Source organism: Rattus norvegicus, chromosome 18, assembly GCF_036323735.1.
Source record: "Rattus norvegicus strain BN/NHsdMcwi chromosome 18, GRCr8, whole genome shotgun sequence".
NCBI lineage: Eukaryota > Metazoa > Chordata > Mammalia > Rodentia > Muridae > Rattus > Rattus norvegicus.
In genome coordinates this window covers 30,041,157-30,057,708 of record NC_086036.1, presented here as the reverse complement: position 1 = coordinate 30,057,708, position 16,552 = coordinate 30,041,157, and the positions used below count along the sequence as shown (strand labels likewise).

The 16,552-nt window shown below is 50.6% G+C and overlaps 2 protein-coding genes across 5 annotated transcripts; one reads left to right on the top strand and one right to left on the bottom strand.

Annotated features, from left to right (window-relative positions):
• Positions 1–1,382: 1,382 nt before the first annotated feature.
• Fchsd1 (FCH and double SH3 domains 1) lies at positions 1,383–14,243 on the top strand. 3 transcript variants are annotated; one of them, XM_006254635.5, is made up of 20 exons: positions 1,383–2,081; positions 2,335–2,432; positions 2,997–3,042; positions 3,520–3,587; positions 3,907–4,042; positions 4,126–4,262; positions 4,354–4,417; positions 5,283–5,411; positions 5,815–5,937; positions 6,102–6,197; positions 6,798–6,917; positions 7,290–7,394; positions 7,528–7,689; positions 8,534–8,662; positions 8,743–8,826; positions 8,967–9,084; positions 9,208–9,428; positions 10,278–10,365; positions 11,846–11,901; positions 12,020–14,243. In XM_006254635.5, exons 1-20 carry the CDS (start codon positions 2,061–2,063, stop codon positions 12,083–12,085), a joined length of 2,067 nt encoding a protein of 688 aa, XP_006254697.1. In that variant the 5' UTR covers positions 1,383–2,060; the 3' UTR covers positions 12,086–14,243. The 3 variants fall into 3 exon arrangements, 2 of the variants coding, with proteins under 2 accessions (XP_006254697.1, NP_001103351.1); NM_001109881.3 differs by having other exon boundaries at positions 2,036–2,081; positions 3,901–4,042; positions 12,020–12,603; XR_005496036.2 differs by lacking the exons at positions 8,534–8,662; positions 8,743–8,826; positions 8,967–9,084; ... (2 more) ...; positions 11,846–11,901; positions 12,020–14,243 and having other exon boundaries at positions 1,970–2,081; positions 3,901–4,042; positions 6,798–6,922; positions 7,528–7,667.
• Rell2 (RELT-like 2) lies at positions 12,516–16,505 on the bottom strand. Of its 2 annotated transcripts, NM_001014149.1 has the most exons (8): positions 15,749–16,086; positions 15,098–15,337; positions 14,672–14,737; positions 14,511–14,577; positions 13,902–14,087; positions 13,283–13,655; positions 13,104–13,163; positions 12,516–12,921 (listed from the first exon to the last, which is right to left on the bottom strand). In NM_001014149.1, exons 2-7 carry the CDS (start codon positions 15,279–15,281, stop codon positions 13,131–13,133), a joined length of 909 nt encoding a protein of 302 aa, NP_001014171.1. In that variant the 5' UTR covers positions 15,282–15,337; positions 15,749–16,086; the 3' UTR covers positions 12,516–12,921; positions 13,104–13,130. The 2 variants fall into 2 exon arrangements, with proteins under 2 accessions (NP_001014171.1, XP_038952890.1); XM_039096962.2 differs by lacking the exon at positions 15,098–15,337 and having other exon boundaries at positions 12,519–12,921; positions 15,749–16,505.
• Positions 16,506–16,552: the final 47 nt, after the last annotated feature.

Sequence of the window (16,552 nt, the reverse complement as noted above, 5' to 3'; positions counted from 1 at the left end):
AACAAACAAACAAACAAAAAAGCAAACAAACAAACAAAAAAACCCTCAGCAATCTGAGAACCACCAAAGAACAGACATTGCTAGTGCTAAGACACTTAATTGCTTTCTTTCCTTTGAGGAGCCCCATACACACCTGGGTACAAACATATTTTCCCCTATGCTCCCTCCGGAAGCACATTCTATAACTCCCTTACTTGGCTGTGTCTTACTTTCTTCTGATTGAATTTTCTTTATGCTCTTGTGCTCTAACCTATATTAAATTATCTTTAATAAAATTTCTAACTCCGCCTCATTCTAACAGCCTGTTTTGAAATTCCTTGCAGTAGCAAAATCACAGATCCCAGTTTGGACTTTGTTGAGGTCAGTCTTGGGGAACTCCTCTGGGGGCTGAGGGTGACAGTGTGGAACCCTGTCTCTGTCTTCTCAAGAACAGGAGGAGAGGGGCTAGAGAGATGGCTCAGTGGTTAAGAGCACTGCCACCGGGTTGGGGATTTAGCTCAGTGGTAGAGCGCTTGCCTAGCAAGTGCAAGACCCTGGGTTCGGTCCCCAGCTACGAAAAAAAGAAAAAAGCAAAAAACCAAACCAAAACAAACAAACAAAAAAAAAACAAAAAAAAAAAAGCAAAAAAAAAAAAAGCACTGCCACCTCTTCCAGAGGACCGGAGTTCAATTCCCAGCAACCACATGGTGGCTCTAAACCATCTCTGATCTGAAACCCTCTACTGTTGTGTCTGAAGACAGCTACAGTGGACTCATATGCATATAATAATTTAAAATAATAATAATAATAATAATAATAATAAAAGAACAGAGGAGAGTGCTTTTTGTAGGGGCCCAGTCTTCATATCCTCGTAGCCTATATTCTACTTGGGTTTCAGGTATTTGGGTTTTCCTTGGAAGCAATTACATTTTAAGTATGTTGTCTTAAAATTACATTTTAAATTACATTAAAATTAAAATTACATTTTAAGTCTGCCGTCTTAACTCTTTTCAATCACTGGTCACTGCAGAAACTGCGGGTTGTGGGAAAAAGGGAGAAAGCTGGAAGCGAGGAGGCTGAATGTTAGCCTTGAAAATCCATAATGATGGTCTTAGAGAAGGCTGATGGTCTTGGAATTTGAGGGAAATGGGTCACTAGAATGTTCTCTCTCTCATTCTGAAATAGAGACTGTATCTCTTACTGATGAAGGGGTTGTAGAGTAAAATAAAGTGCCCACTGAGGGGCTAGGAAGATGGTTCAGTGGGTAAAGGTACTTGGTACATAAGTGTGAAGACGTGAGTTCAAATTTCTAAGACCCATAAAAAAGCTGGATGTGTAGTGCCGGCATCTGTAATTCCAGTGCTGGTAGAATCTTCAGGCTAGCCTGACGCACAGACACTCTCTCTCTCTCTCTCTCTCTCTCTCTCTCTCTCTCTCTCTCTCTCTCTCTCTCTCTCTCTCTCTCCTCTCAAATCGGTAAACTGGGAGAAGATCCAAAATGATGACAAGAGCTTTCCAGGTCACACACCCCTTCACTGAAACCATTAATGCTCACTGGAGCCCAGGATGTACCTGTCTTTTCCTCTGGACTCATTTCTGCGGGCTCCGGGGCTATTTCTTACCTCTGTCATGCTAGCATTTCCAGTTCGGCGGGGATTAGGGAAAGGTGCCTCCCTTTGTTAGAGGCATTTTCGTTCAGGTGTCCGGTGACTCAGTTTCCCTGTCTTCTGACTTAGTGTAGGGACTGGTGATAAGCATATGTAAATGAATGACCAGAAGTAATTACAGGTTGAATCAGTGGGTATACTAGAAATAGAACCCAGGCGTCTTGACTCAGAAGCTCGACGATCTTCCGACTGCCAGGCACACGCTGCGTCCGCCCGGCGGCCCGGACCTTTCCGGGGTACTTGTAGCAGGGAATAACAGGTTCAGTTCCTCTGCTGCCCCTGTGTTCTTCCGCGCCCGGCGCGCAGCTTGACGAGCGTGGGCGGAGCGGCCCAACTCTGGGGCGGGGCCTCGTCGTGGGCGGGGCTTCCTCGAGTTCCGGAGTAGAGTGTCTGGCAGCCTTTGGTGGAATCGCGATGCAGCCGCCGCCCCGAAAAGTGAGATTTGCCCAGAAAAGGGGATTTTCTGGAGGTCTGGGGGAGCGGAGGGAGCCCGCGGGCACTCGACTCAGAGTGGGCCATAGGGAGTGGCAAGGGGGTCAAAGTCTAACACAGAAGAAACAGAGGAAAAATCCCATCCTCTCTCGGGCCCCGCCCCCTCGCCGCTCCCTGTGAGGTGTTTTGTAGGTCCCCACGCCGCCGGAATGGGCTACCAGGCGGGAATCCTCACCTCTCTTTCTTAATCCTACAGGTGAAGCCAGCCCAGGAGGTGAAACTTCGCTTTTTGGAGCAGCTGAGTATCCTTCAGACCCGACAACAGAGGGAGGCGGATCTACTGGAAGACATCAGGTAGCCCTAGACCCCTCACCTCCATGTACTCCATCTTACAAGGAGTGAGCGTCACTCTTTCCTCCGTATACAGCTGTCAGGGTTGGGCGTTGTCTGGATGAGCTTTCTGGCCTACCCATTCATGACCCTCACCTTAGTTAGGCATGCCTGTTCAGATAAGGGGGCTATATACATAAACAGAGAACCCCTTCCTCTAATTACTTGACCTTATGCCAGTCTCTCCACCTCCACAATCAAGCTTAGGGCATAACCCCCCTCCTTTTTCCAGACCTAGACCTGTTGGAAGTGCCCAGCCAGGTATTAACAGTCCTCTCACCCTCAGGCCCACAGATGGTCCTCCAGGGGTGGGAGGATCCTGCTGGGGCTCTGAGCAATAAGATGAGGCTGACCTGTGTTGCAGCCTCCAGAGGTGATCTCAAGGACTCTTGCCTCTCAGACCCACTCCCCCTGGATGGTCACACTCTGGGCTGGTTCCTTCTTCCTCTTGCTCAAGCTGAGGAGAGACCTGAGTGTGGGAAAACAGTGGCAAACAGTAACATCCCCCTCTACTCCCAATCTCCACAGATCCTACAGCAAGCAGAGGGCAGCCATTGAACGGGAGTATGGCCAGGTATGGGACTCCTCTCTGGACCTTCCCTCTTGTTCTAGCCTCTTTTACATTTTTACATGGGCAGCAGCCCCACCCCCCTTGTGTCCAGAACAAATACCTAACTGTGATGTTTTTATTTTTGAGTTAGAATAAAGTGATTTCCTTAAAAAAATTAAAAAAGAACATACCTAGAATCAGCCAGATTTATGTCAAATCCCTGCTCTATTACTTGCTTAGATGTGTGATCTTGGACAAGTTACTCAATATTTTTTGGCCTCAGTTTTTTCTCTGTAAAATGGGAATAATGATGATGATGATGATGATGCCCAAACTTCACATAAGGTTCTAAGGACTAAATGATTAATAAACGTTAAGGCATTTAGGAGATGTATGTGTTATACATCCAAAGGATGGTATTATAGACCCTGGATCCAAATTCTCCCCCAGTCGGGGTGAGTCTTCATAAAAGATCTGCCTGTGTGATGGTTTTCTCATCAGGCACTCCAGAAACTGGCCGGGCCATTCCTGAAGAGAGAAGGGCAGCGAAGTGGGGAGGTAGACAGCAGGTGAGCTGCACAGAGTTGGAGGTGATGGGAATTCAGCCCCTGTGATCTATGGGGACAAGGACCTAGTGAGCAGGGGAAGGCACGTGAGCTGAAGGTAGAGCTGACACAGCAGCCGTAGAGGAGCTGACCCAGCAAGGACACGGTGGGTGGGGGTGGAGGGCATGAGTGATCCTGTGGCTGAGTTAATGGGCTGATCGATTGCTGGGCTCCTAGATATGGGGGGGCTCTCTGTCTCTTGTGGGATTGGGATTGGGGTGGGGTCTTATGAAATGGTGGAGTGTTTCTCTTTTCAACATAAACCTTCTCTGGGGAGGGCTAGGACAGTGTTTGGTGCCTGGCGCTGCCTTCTGGATGCCACTGTGGCTGGAGGCCAAACCCGACTTCAGGCGTCTGACCGATATCGTGACCTAGCAGGGGGTACCGGGAGGAGTGCCAAGGAGCAGGTGCTTAGAAAGGTATGTCCTAGGAAATGGGGCAAAGGAACTAACAGCTCAGATTAGACGAGGTTTGGGTCAGGAGTCTCTGTATCTGCCTTTAGGGGACAGAGAGCCTCCAGCAAGCACAGGCTGAGGTGCTACAGTCCGTCCGGGAGCTGAGCCGAAGCCGGAAGCTCTATGGGCAGCGAGAGCGAGTGTGGGCCTTGGCACAGGAGAAGGCAGCCGATGTCCAGGCCAGGTGGGCTCCAAGATGTGCTGCGAGGACTATGGGGTGGGATCAGTGTATCAAGGCTGTATCTGACTCTTGACTATTTTTTTTCCCTGCACAGGCTGAACCGAAATGACCATGGGATCTTCCACTCTCGGACCAGCCTCCAGAAACTGAGCACCAAGGTTTGGGGGGATAAAGGCATAAATAATAGGTAGTCTAGTGGTTTGGGGTCTAGTGGCATAGAAGTAAGAGATTAGGTTGAACCTAGCTTGCAAATTTCCAAGTGGTTCATTACCAGGCATGTAGTATGTACTCGGTAATATAGCTCCTTGGTTTCTCTGAGCACCATTTTCTTCATGTGAACAGTGGAAACAATACCCTCTTGTTGTTCCTTTTCCTATTTTTTTTTTTTTTCCGGAGCTGAGGTCCGAACCCAGAGCCTGAGTTAAATCCCCAACCCCTTTGTTGTTCCTTTATATGTGCTTTTAAATACCTCTGCATGCTAGGCAGTGTTCCACCCCTGGGGATACAGTGAGAACAGGAATTCCACCCTCACAGCCCAGGTGAGATGAGAATATGCAAAAAAATCAAATGATATAAATAAAAGTTCTGTGACAGTTGGCTCAAGTGAGAAGGGAGTCCTCACTGAGCAGGTGGCCCGAGTGTTAGGGAGAGAACAGTCACCCCAAGATCTTTGGGAAAAACATCCTGAGGAAAGGGGATGTTCAATGCAGAAGCTGAAGAGAGAGTCACTTTGGTTCAAAGGTCTGAGAGAAAGGCCAGTGTGGCCACACCACTATAAGCAAGAGACCTGCACTTAAAAAGATCAGCTCGTGTAAGAGCTGGTGAACTATGGTAAGGCACAGTTTGCATTTGTATATATGTGCAGAAGCCACAAGAGGGTTTTTAAGCTGGCATTGTACATGGAAGTTTTAGTGTAGGGCCAGGCAATGATGTGAGAGCCATTCTGGTTCTGGGGTAGAGGTTGGCCTTGGAAGGCCTCCAAGAGTTCAGGACTCCCTGTTGACTCTTCCTTCCATTCCCTAGCTGTCCGCCCAGTCAGCCCAGTATTCCCAGCAGCTGAGAGCAGCCCGCAACGAGTACCTGCTAAATTTGGTGGCCACCAATGCTCACCTTGCCCATTACTACCAAGAGGAATTGCCAGCACTGCTCAAGGCCAGTCCCAACCCAGACTACTCCTGCCTTTGGTGAATGCAGACACCATCCCTGGTTCCTCCTTCTACCCAGTGCTAGTGCTCAGAGTGAATAGAAGATGCATATGTGGGTTCTGGTTCTGCTTCTTGAGGCCTGTTTGCCTCCACACTCCTCATCAGAGTTAACTCCAGTTTGCCCACATCATAACACTAATGAGGTTCAAAGGAAATGGAGGGACATACACTCTGAAGTGGTTTAAGCATGACAGACGATGATTAGAAGCAGTAATGTCTTATCCCATTTCCTCCCTATCCCTCATGTCTGTGCCCCATCCATGAATGGATGACCTTCTCTGCACTAGAAGCCTAGAAGAAGGTTGGATGTAACCATTGCACTAAGGTCCCTTGGGGTCTGTTCTCTGCAGGTCCTGGTAAGTGAGCTGTCCGAGTACTTGAGGGACCCCCTGACTTTGTTGGGACACACCGAGCTGGAAGCTGCAGAGATGATCCTGGAGCATGCCCGCCATGGGGGGAAGGCAGCTTCTCAGGTGAGGGCTCCCCTCCAGATGCTTTATGTTGTTGTCTTCAAACCCCCATCCCAGCCACCTCCCCAACCCCCGACACGCAGTTCTAACTTCTTTTCTTCCAAGAAGATCCGGGGACAGGGTTGGGTGGGCAGCAAGTGAGTGCACACACGTTTATCCCACCCTAGGTAAACTGGGAACAGGATGTGAAGCTGTTTCTTCAGGGGCCTGGAGTCTTTTCTCCAACTCCACCTCAGCAGTTCCAGCCAGCGGGAACTGATCAGGTGAGAGCACCCTGCTTGTGGAAACAGGCCAAAGCTAAGCGTAAGTCAGCTTTAGACCCCTTGTCTCATTGTTCTTGTCCCAGTATTGATTTGGTGACTGTTCAGCCTTAGACAGGGGTTTTTAGAATGCCATTCACTCTCTCCCATCTGAACACAAACAGACCTCAGACGGAAGTCTGTGTCTACATGAACACATACAAAGACAAAGACAAAGGCATTTACTTCATCTTCTTTGTCCCTGGCACTGGAGGTCAAGATGAAGGAAGGGGCTGAGGAGTTGGCTCAGTGGTTAGGAATGCTTGTCCTTGCAAAGGACCTGGGCTTAATTCCCAACATTCACTTGAGGCTCACCACTACCTCGGGCACCAGGTGTGCATGTGGTGCGCAGACGTACATGCAGGCAAAATATATATAAACACAAAATAATAAAATAATTCTGAAAAAGATTTTAAAAAAGATAAGGAGGCCTTGGGTTCGGTCCCCAGCTCTGGAAAAAAAAAAGAGAAGAAAAGAAAAGAAAAGAAAAAGATGAGGAGGGAGAAGGGTTGGTGAGAAGGACAGACTTGGGTTTTTCCCTCGAGCATTCCTTGTCTCCTTCAGGTGCATGCCCTGGAACGGGGAGCGGGAGGCATGGCTGAAGAGAGTGGCTTGGAGAGAGAGGTTCAGCGCTGGACAAGCAGGGCTGCCCGGGACTACAAGATCCAGCATCATGGGCATCGGGTGAGGTGGGAGTCCAGGTACTGGGAGTGGGTAAGAAAAGCTGAGAGATGTGGACCATTAATGCAGACAGGAAGGGAGGGAAAAGAATTTTAACACAATGGTATGATGCAGTAGTTACAAGCACAGCTTTTGTCACCAGACAGACTGGGGTTTGTATTCTCTCCTGTTCCTTGTGAGTTCTCTAACCCTGGGTAAGGAATGACTTCATCTCTCTGGACTTTGATTTCCTCATGGCTAAACTGGAGCCAATAATAATACCTACTTCATAGGGAAGAGAGATGACCCAACACCAGTGATGCAACTAGTGAAGTACCAGGCTCAGAGTAAGCTGTGGCCCACAATATCTCCACCCACCTTTGCCATCCTCACCAGGTCCTGCAGCGACTGGAGCTGAGGCGTCAGCAGGCTCCAGAGCGAGAAGCTCCAGGCGTAGAACAGAGGATACAGGAAGTGAGGGAGAACATCCGACGGGCACAGGTGAGATACAGCCTATGCTAAGTAAGGACCATAGAAATCCTGCCTCCTTGGGCAACCCAACCCTCTTCACTGTGGTAGAGAAAAGAGGGAAGCAGCTAGCCGGGATAGACTACTCTCTTTTGCCTCATACCAGGTGAGCCAAGTGAAAGGGGCCGCCCGGTTGGCCCTGCTACAGGAGGCTGGCCTCGATGTGCAGCGGTGGCTGAAGCCAGCCATGACCCAAGCCCAGGATGAAGTGGAACAGGAGCGACGACTTAGTGAAGCTCGACTTTCCCAGAGGGACCTCTCTCCCACAGTGAGCTCCTCCTTCTCCTTAACCATGCACATCTGGGAAGCTAAAATTCCTTGTCAGAAGGCAGAGCCTCTAAAATGGGAATCACAGTACCTAAATAATAGTTTCTAGCATGGACAGTCCTCAATAAACTTACAAAATGGTGATTAAGAACCATGGTTCTGGGCTGGGAGATGGCTCAGTGGTTAAGAGCTCTGACTGCTCTTCCAGAGGATCTGAGTTCAATTCCCAGCAACCACATAGTGGCTCATAACCATCTGTAATGAGATCCAATGTCTGGTGTGTCTGAAGAAAGCGACAGTATACCCATATACATTCATTCATTAAATAAACAAACAAATAAATAGATAAATTTAAAAAAAAAGAACCATGGTTCTGGGAGCAGACTAGAAGCTAATTGAGTGCCAGCCACTCTGCTTACGAGCCATGTGGCCTTGGAAAATGACTTAACCTTTGTGAGCCTCAGTTTCTTCAAAAGTAAAGTGAGGTTAATATAGTTATACAAAACAGTGCTGGGTTAAGCAAAGCTTAAGTGAAGTTATGTAGTATATAGTATACAATATGTATAATATGTATAATATATACTATATAGTATGTATAATATATAACACATATATATATATAATATAGTATATAGCATATATAAAACACGCTTCGTGCTCGGCACCTGGTTGTAATTGCTGTTATTTGGTATCATCTTGTCCCATGATGGTTTGGGTTATGGTACACCATCATTGGTTAAGGGGACTATCTTGAAGGAGGATTCCCAGTGTTCTTTAGAGTTAGGAAAGGGTACGGGAGATCCATGCAGTACTTGACATGGTATCTGTCCTCTACCCCGCTCCAGGCTGAGGATGCTGAGCTTTCTGACTTCGACGAATGTGAGGAGGCTGGGGAGCTCTTTGAGGAGCCTGCCCCACCAGCCCTGGCCACCAGAGCCCTTCCCTGCCCTGCCCATGTAGTGTTTGGCTATCAGGTATGAATGGGTGTGGAAACTCCAGATGGGCCACAGGGGTGGGAAGGGGCAAATCTTGAATCCTTCCTTGTGGGGCTCAGGCAGGACGTGAGGACGAGCTGACTATCACAGAGGGTGAGTGGCTGGAGGTCATAGAGGAAGGAGATGCTGATGAATGGGTTAAGGTGAGTATGGGACCCTGGCTTGGGGCAGTGGGAAGACTCGCGTGTGGCAGTGCCAGACACTTGGGTAAAGAAGAGCCAAGGTTGTGGACTGCTGAGCAAGCCTGACACCCTGACACCTGTTCACACTGCTGCGTGAGCAGGCTCGGAACCAGCATGGTGAAGCAGGCTTTGTTCCTGAACGATATCTCAACTTCCCGGATCTCTCCCTTCCTGAGAGCAGCCATGGCAGCGACAATCCCTCAGGAGCAGAGCCCACAGGTAAGACAAGGCAGTGTGGATCCGGAAACCATGGGTACACAGGTTACTGGGTGGCTTGGGTGTCATGGCACTAGGCACCACAACCCACGGCCTGACCGCATCCCCTCTTCTGGGCTCCTGTAGCATTCTTGGCACGTGCTCTGTACAGCTACATAGGACAGAGTGAAGAGGAGTTAAGTTTTCCTGAAGGGGCACTCATCCGCCTGTTGCCCAGGGCTCAAGATGGAGTGGACGATGGCTTCTGGAGGGGAGAATTTGGGGGGCATGTTGGAGTCTTCCCATCTCTCCTGGTAGAGGAACTGCTTGGTCCCCCGGGGCCACCTGAACTCTCTGACCCTGAACAGGTGAAGCTTCATTTTCTCTCTGTTCCCAGTACTTCTGGGTTGACCTTTTCACCTCAGCATGCTTCCTTTTGATATTAAAGCCCTGTTTCCTCCCCAGGTTTGCGTCCGATGGTGGCTTAGGCTTCTCTGTATGCTTTGGCTGGGAAGAGAAAAGAGAAACTAAGGCACCCTTCATAGGCATCTGGGAACTTTAGGGCCAGATAGGCCCGGGTGCAAATTGCTATAGTATGAGCTTGGGTAGTTACTTTTCTCTGAGCTGCCTTCTGTACAAGTAAAATAAAAACTAGCTGTTTTAACAGGTTCTCTGTCATGACTAGGGATCATAGAGGTACATTCCTTAGCTCCTTGGCACACAAGAAGAGGACATTGGACCCCATTATATTGTGAGCTGCCATGTGGGTGCTGGGAATTGAATTCAGGACCTCTGAAAGAGCAGTCAGTGCTCTTAACCACTGAGCCATCTCAGTTGCCTTGTCATGACACCGCAGGGATTGTATAGGGGAGTCAGAACACCCCAGTTCTAGTTAGTACTCTGCCACTAAGTGACTGTGATTCTGACGGATGACTCAAACTGAATCTCACTTCTACTGTAGCAGTCCTCAAAAGATGTAGCTCCCAGGGTGGTGGTAAAGGTTGAATAGATCTGTGTATGTGCAATGTTAGCAGAATACTTGACACATAATAACTATTCAGTACATATTGGCTGTTGAAATATGCACCAGTTATAACCCTCATTTGGCTGCTTTTGGTATTGAGAAGAAATGGGAGGGAAACTGAGAGTGTGGCGAGAAGAAATATTGTAAGCCCTCCCACAGACCAGAAATGACTGTACGCCTACCCTGTCTCCAGATGCTGCCATCCCCTTCTCCTCCCAGCTTCTCCCCTCCTGCACCCACCTGTGCCTTGGACAGATCCCCTGCACCTGCTCTGCCTTCTGGTGAGTAGACAAAGGCAGAACCTGGGGAGCATAGGAGTGGTCAGGAAGAGGCCTAGACTCTCCCTTCCCCTGCCTGTGTGCCCTCGTGTACTTGCAGTAAGGCCCATGGCACACTGATGGGGAGGAGAGCTTGCATTCAGAGCCAGGTCCATGCTCCTATGTCACCTTCTGCTGTGTGACTTGAGGTGGGAGGCTTAACTTGTCTGGCCCTTGGTCTATGTTTTGTGTTGTTGTTCTTTAGTCTTTGGAGTTAGGGCTAACCTTGAACTAGCGCTCTTTCTGCCCCAGGCTCCCCAACATGTTGGCATTAGAAGTATGAGGCACCAGCCTAGCTTGGTTTACATTCTTTATAAAGTGAAGGGAAAGGCATTGCTTTATTTATTATTAGGGCCTAGGGTGATGGCTCAGTGGTTAAGAGCACTTGCTGCTCTTGCAGAGGACCTGTGTTTGATTCCTGGCACCCACATGGCAGCTCACAGTCCTCAGTAACTCTAATCCCACGAGATCTGACTCCCTCTCCTGACTATAGTGGGCACCAGGCATGCATGCAGCATGTAGACATACATGCTGGTAAAACACTGGTAGGCGTGGTAGAGAAGGAAGAAAGTTATCCAAGATATCTGTTAAGAGTGTACAGCACTGGGGTTGGGGATTTAGCTCAGTGGTAGAGTGCTTGCCTAGGAAGCACAAGGCCCTGGGTTCGGTCCCCAGCTCCAAAAAAAAAAAAAAAGAAAAAAAAAAGTGTACAGCACTGTGCTAGCATACAGTAAACATGGCTGTTTTAGATCATTAGTGTTTTTGAAGTTTGCTACCTTTTCTCTCTGCATTCTTATAGCCTCCCAAAGTGTGTTTTCCTCTTAGTGTCCTTCAGTACTGAAATACAGTACTCATCTTGGGGCTGTTTCCTCTTATCTATTACGATGCTTATCTATTGGGTTATTTTCTTGTGGGTGCTGGGGATCAAACTAGGATCGTGTTCATGCTAGGCACACATATCTACCACTAACTTATGTCCACAGACCCAGTCCCTATTTCCCACCATCAAATACTCAGCCTTTCTAAGATATTCTAGTATGCCCACCTTCTCAGTCACCCTCCCTGAGTCCAGGGCCACCACCATCTCTTCTAGCATTCCTTTTGCACTTGAATAATTTAGTACTTGGGCATTCCCTCTCTGTCTCCGTCTCTCTGCCTCTGTCTCCCTGTCTCTCTGTCTCTGTGTGTCTGTGTGTGATATTACGGGATTCTCAATAGAGAATTTGCACTCCACCCCGTTTCTTGGGTACTTTGTACAAGGCAATTGTGCATTAAGTATTTGTTGAGAATGGATGGACTAATGGATTTTATAGCTCAGGCTGGTGATTTTTTTTTCTTTTGGCTAAGTCAACAAGTATTTATAAAGTATCACTACCCTAAGTGCTGGAGATGCAGTATGGAGCCCATCAAAGCTTGAGAATTGACTTTTGGTTTCTATTTCTAGACAAAGTCATAGACTGCCCTGGACCCCTAGACATGATGGTGCCTCGACTCAGGCCGGTAAGGTGCCCTGACTTGGGTCATTCCTATGGCCTTATTTTGTTTGCTGGGCTGAAGTAATGGACAGGGCTATTCCTAAGACAGATTCCGGAGCACTGATTATGCATGTCCCCTGCAGATGCGTCCACCACCTCCCCCACCAGCCAAAGCCCCGGATCCTGGTCATCCCGATCCTCTCACTTGAAGGCCAGGAGTCACTGCCCTTCGGTGATGCTGCTGCCCCTGACTCCATGCTGACAGAAGCCACCCCCTCAATGGTCTGGAGCGACATAAGCAAAAGCTGCAGTCTTCCCCGATGTCCATTCTCACCTCCGGGGGTAGAAATTTACCCTGTTCCCATTTCTGGGATTTGAACCCACACCCTCCCCGTATTGTTCTCCTGCCATTTCTGGAAGTACCCCTTTGACTTTGTGCTATCACCCCATATCTAAGGTGGTAAAACACCACAAAATCTTCGGGGCTGGAACCCATCTCCCAAAGCCTTGCATGGCTCTGGCTCATCTGTGTCTTCACCCGGCCTCTGTGGTCAACCCCACCCTGAATGTCAGGGTCAGTAGGCCTGGGGCCAGGAGAGGACTTTGGAAGTCAGAAGGAGCTGAGCCAGGATGCAAAGCAACTGTAATGGTCTGAGCGGATTTATTGACAGTGAATAAAGGGTATGAAGTCCAAGACAGGGCTTGGGCCTCTTGTGCCAAGACGGCAGGGAGCCTAAGGTGCTATTGCTTTAGGGGCCCACCGAGGGTAGGGCCTGGTCCCAGCTGCCACGCTCTAGCATGTGGAGCGAGGTTTTGGGGAAGGCAGGCCAGGCAACCTGTTGGCAGGTGGGGAAAGGGAAAAGATGAGGGGCCAGGAAGTGCGAGGGGCTCCTCCTGAGGTCCCTCAGTCAGGACCATCTCCAGATGAAGTAGAGCTGGTCCCTCAGCTGAGCGGCAGAGCTGGCCAGCGGAGGGGAGAGTCTTCCTGGCTGGCTGTCCCCTGGCAATGCCTGCTGGTAATCCATCAGCACAGTGAAGACTGAGGCTTGGAAGAAAGAAAGGAAAAGAGTGTTGCTTCCTAGTCAAGTTCTGTGCTCCAGCCACTTATTTAACTCCTGGAGGACATCTGTGCCCACTCCCCACACACTAAACATATAGTTCACCCCCAGGGTTCAGGGAGTTGGTGGACTCGAGTAGTTTAGACACAGGGTGGGAGGGTGAGATTACCTGATCTCGAGCTCAGGGAGACTCGCCTCACATACCCCCTGCTTCTGGTGGTAGAGAGTCCTGAGAGAAGGGGAGGTATTCAGTGGGAACAGGAGGTGGATCATATCCATGTTGCCCAGAGTAGGAACCGTAAGATGTGTCCACCACTGCCCAGCGCAGCCCTGACCATGTCTTCATACCTGCTGACCTGAGGTGTCCAGTTTGGTTGGCTGTCCATTTGCTTCTTGACTAGGCAGCCCTGGGCTTGGGCCTGTCCCTCTAGTGCCCACGTTCAGTTCTGCAGAGGTACCAGGGGTCCCCTCAAGTGTACAAGGGACTAGGCTGGCATCCTTGAGTCTTCCATTCTGCACTGGGTGGGTGGCTGCGGCCTGGGAGGGTGGTGGCTCAGGGAGCAGCCTCTCAATGGCAGCTGTCCCTGTCCTAGGCTGCCCTCCAGCCACCTGACTAACCCCTGGTTCCTGTCCTCCACCAGAGCCCCAGCTTCTGTCTGTAGGGGAACCATCACGGTGTTCATGAAGGCCATAGCGCTTCTCAATGTGTGTCACTCGGAATCTGGGTGGGAAGAGAACATTGCAACTCAGGCCTGCAGCTCAGAGGCTCCCTAAACCTCCCTCCCTGGGTTTGATGGCAGTTTCTGTGACCTGGGGTAGGGAAGCCTTCTGAGACTGTGGGACACTGTGCAGCCTGACCCTTGCTGTAGTCGCCCAGTTGTTCAAAGAAAGAGCTGGGCCCCACCTTGGGGGACAGGATTATCGGGGCCCCAATTTAACCTCTTTTCTTGGACCACTATATCCCCACCTGCCCACTGAGAATACAGTGGTCTCTCCAGGTCTTGGGCGGCCTTTTCCTTCCTTAGAGCGACCCTGGCGGACAAGTGGGGGCCTCTTGCTGCGGCTGCAGTGGATGCAAGGAGCTGCAGAGCCAAGGTGTACTGTGTGATGATGAGAAGGGGCTCCATCCTGCAGGCTGGAGGTGGCATCCACACTGGTCCACAGGAGGGAAGGGAGCAGAAACAATATTTTCAATTTCCTTCCTGGTTCCTCCTGTTCTTTCAATATGCTCTTTAAACCTCCACAAACCCCACCTTCCCCAGGTTCCAACATCCCTTTGTCTTTAATAAATTCACTGTTAAGTCCCAAATAGTCATGTGTTCTTCCTGTTTACTAAAGAGACCAATGCTTAACCAAAGGAAGTGACACCAGAGGTGTATGCTAGGCTGGATGGTGTCTAGATGGGAGACACTGAAGGATAAAAGATTCCTACAGAACTTCTTTCATAGGTCAGTTAGCCTTGTTCACCTTACCCCACTACCACTACCAAACTTCCCATGGTGCTTGGAAAGACTGTATTAGAGGAGACAGCACTCCAAGGTAAGCTAAGTCATGCTGGCCCTTGTCTCCAGCTCACCTGGAGAGCTGTACCGTCCCTTCTCCTTCACTGTCCCCTAGCATCTCCTTCAAGGCCTCAGCATTGGCTGATGGAGAGGGAGAAGAGGGAGTCAATGGAGGTAGAGGTCAGGGCAAGAGAAAGTCAGTTTAGGAAGGAGTAAGCTGTTGGCCTATACCCACCTTCATTTTGGATGATGCAGCGAACAATCCGCTCTACTGTGTCCTCATTCACGTCATCGTCTTCAGCTGAAGGATGAAAGAAGTTGGCAAGGAAGCGGGAAATGAGTCAGCTTTGGGGTATCATGACCTGATGGCCTCATGGACGATATAGCTCAAGACATATCCCTTTACATAGCTATGTGCCTTAATGCATCAGGCCAGAAAAAGTAGGAGAAGAAATGGGTTTCTGGTGCTACCATGAGTGGACCCCTTTCTCTAGCCTCTGATTCAGGGTGGAGCCACTCTACATGCAGACTCAAAAATGCATCATAAGCTATCTTTTGGACTTCATCAGGATTTGGGCTGGGTCTGTGGCCAGGGAGGCAGAAAAAAGTTTGGGGAGAAGGGTAAGGGAGACTTAATCAGGGCTCTAGGCTCCTCACTCACGGGGCTGGAGCTGGGCATCATCAGGCTCTGAGCCCCTAGATGTGCGACAGCGGTAGCCTTTCTTCTTGAGCACGTGGCAGATCATGAAGCCTACAAGGCCCATGAGGAAGAAGACCAGCACAAGCAGGAAGAGCATGTACAGCCCATGTTGGGGCGGCTCCAGGCCAGGCTGTGGTTCCGACATGAGGCCCTGGGGGGCGAGCGCGGGCCAGGGCGCCTCCTGGGTTTAGTGGGCTGCAGCTGGGGACCGGGCAGAGTAGGAAGGCGTCTTAGGATTCGAAATAGGAGGCCCGCCCCACCCCCTACCCAACCAAGGAGCTGTCCGGACTAAGGGTGCTGGTCGGCCAAGATCTCCAAATGTTGGAGGCCAGATGGCAGCTATGCAGGCCCTCTGCCACGACCGGTCCCACTTCTCTGATATCTAGACCGCTATCTTTTACAGCTCATTCCACGCCTCCGTCCCTCCCAAGGACACTGCAGCACGAGATGGGGCGAAATTCTTAGGCAGCGAGCCCAGACATCTCGCTTGAGTCAGTGTCTACACCTCCTCTACACTGGCCTGAGCCAGGCATCATGCACCCCCCCCCCCCAACACTTGCATTCCGGGATCCCTTCTTTTTCGGTTCCTCCCACCCCGACCACCTGGCTCACCCGGTACCGGTGGTTTGGTTCTGTCTCCGGCTCCGGCTCCGGCTCGGGTCCCGGCTCCAGGGGCGTCCTCGTCCGGCTCAGGGCCCCCGACGCCCTCCCGGAGCTCATCCCTTGCTTCTTCCCCCTCCCCCCTTTGCCGCCTCACCGGTTCCGGGCTGGTGGCTGCGGATACCGGTGCCGCGGCAGACGGGGGGAGGGAATGATGTGGGCCAGTTGGGAACCGCGACAGGCTCCGGACCACTCCGGCCAGGGAAATGGAGGGGATGGGGGCGGGGATGGGGGCACCTCCGAAACCGTCCTGGGTTCCCAAATGCCTACTCGCGTTGCGGGCCTGGGACCAAGGGGCGGAGCGCAGGTGTGCGGGGCGGAGTATGTGAGCCTTACGCGTGTGTGAACGCAAGTGAGATGTGCGCGTGACTGCACCGCCCTTCCTCCCCCCCCCCGGAGGGAATGTGCAGCGCGAGTCGAGCGAGGGTCGGGAGGTCAGGAGAGGCTTTGGCCACCAGTCTAGCCCTCACGTCTAGTACAGGTCCTGCCCTCAGATTACCCAGACGACTGGGAAAGCCAGCAATCTTCCTAGTTCACTGGGGGAAATTTGGCTTTCTGCACCAGAGAAGGGCAGTGTTGCCAGATCTTCCGAGGTTCCTAGAGAGAAATCACGACCCCAAGACCCGTTTGAGGGTAACAGCTGGACGGAATGGCTCGGTTTACTGAGGATATGACCCTCGCCCCGAAAGAAGCGGCTATTTTATTCTCTGAATGATGCCACGGGTCCCCGTCCAGGTTCCAAGTCTCAAGCCTCGG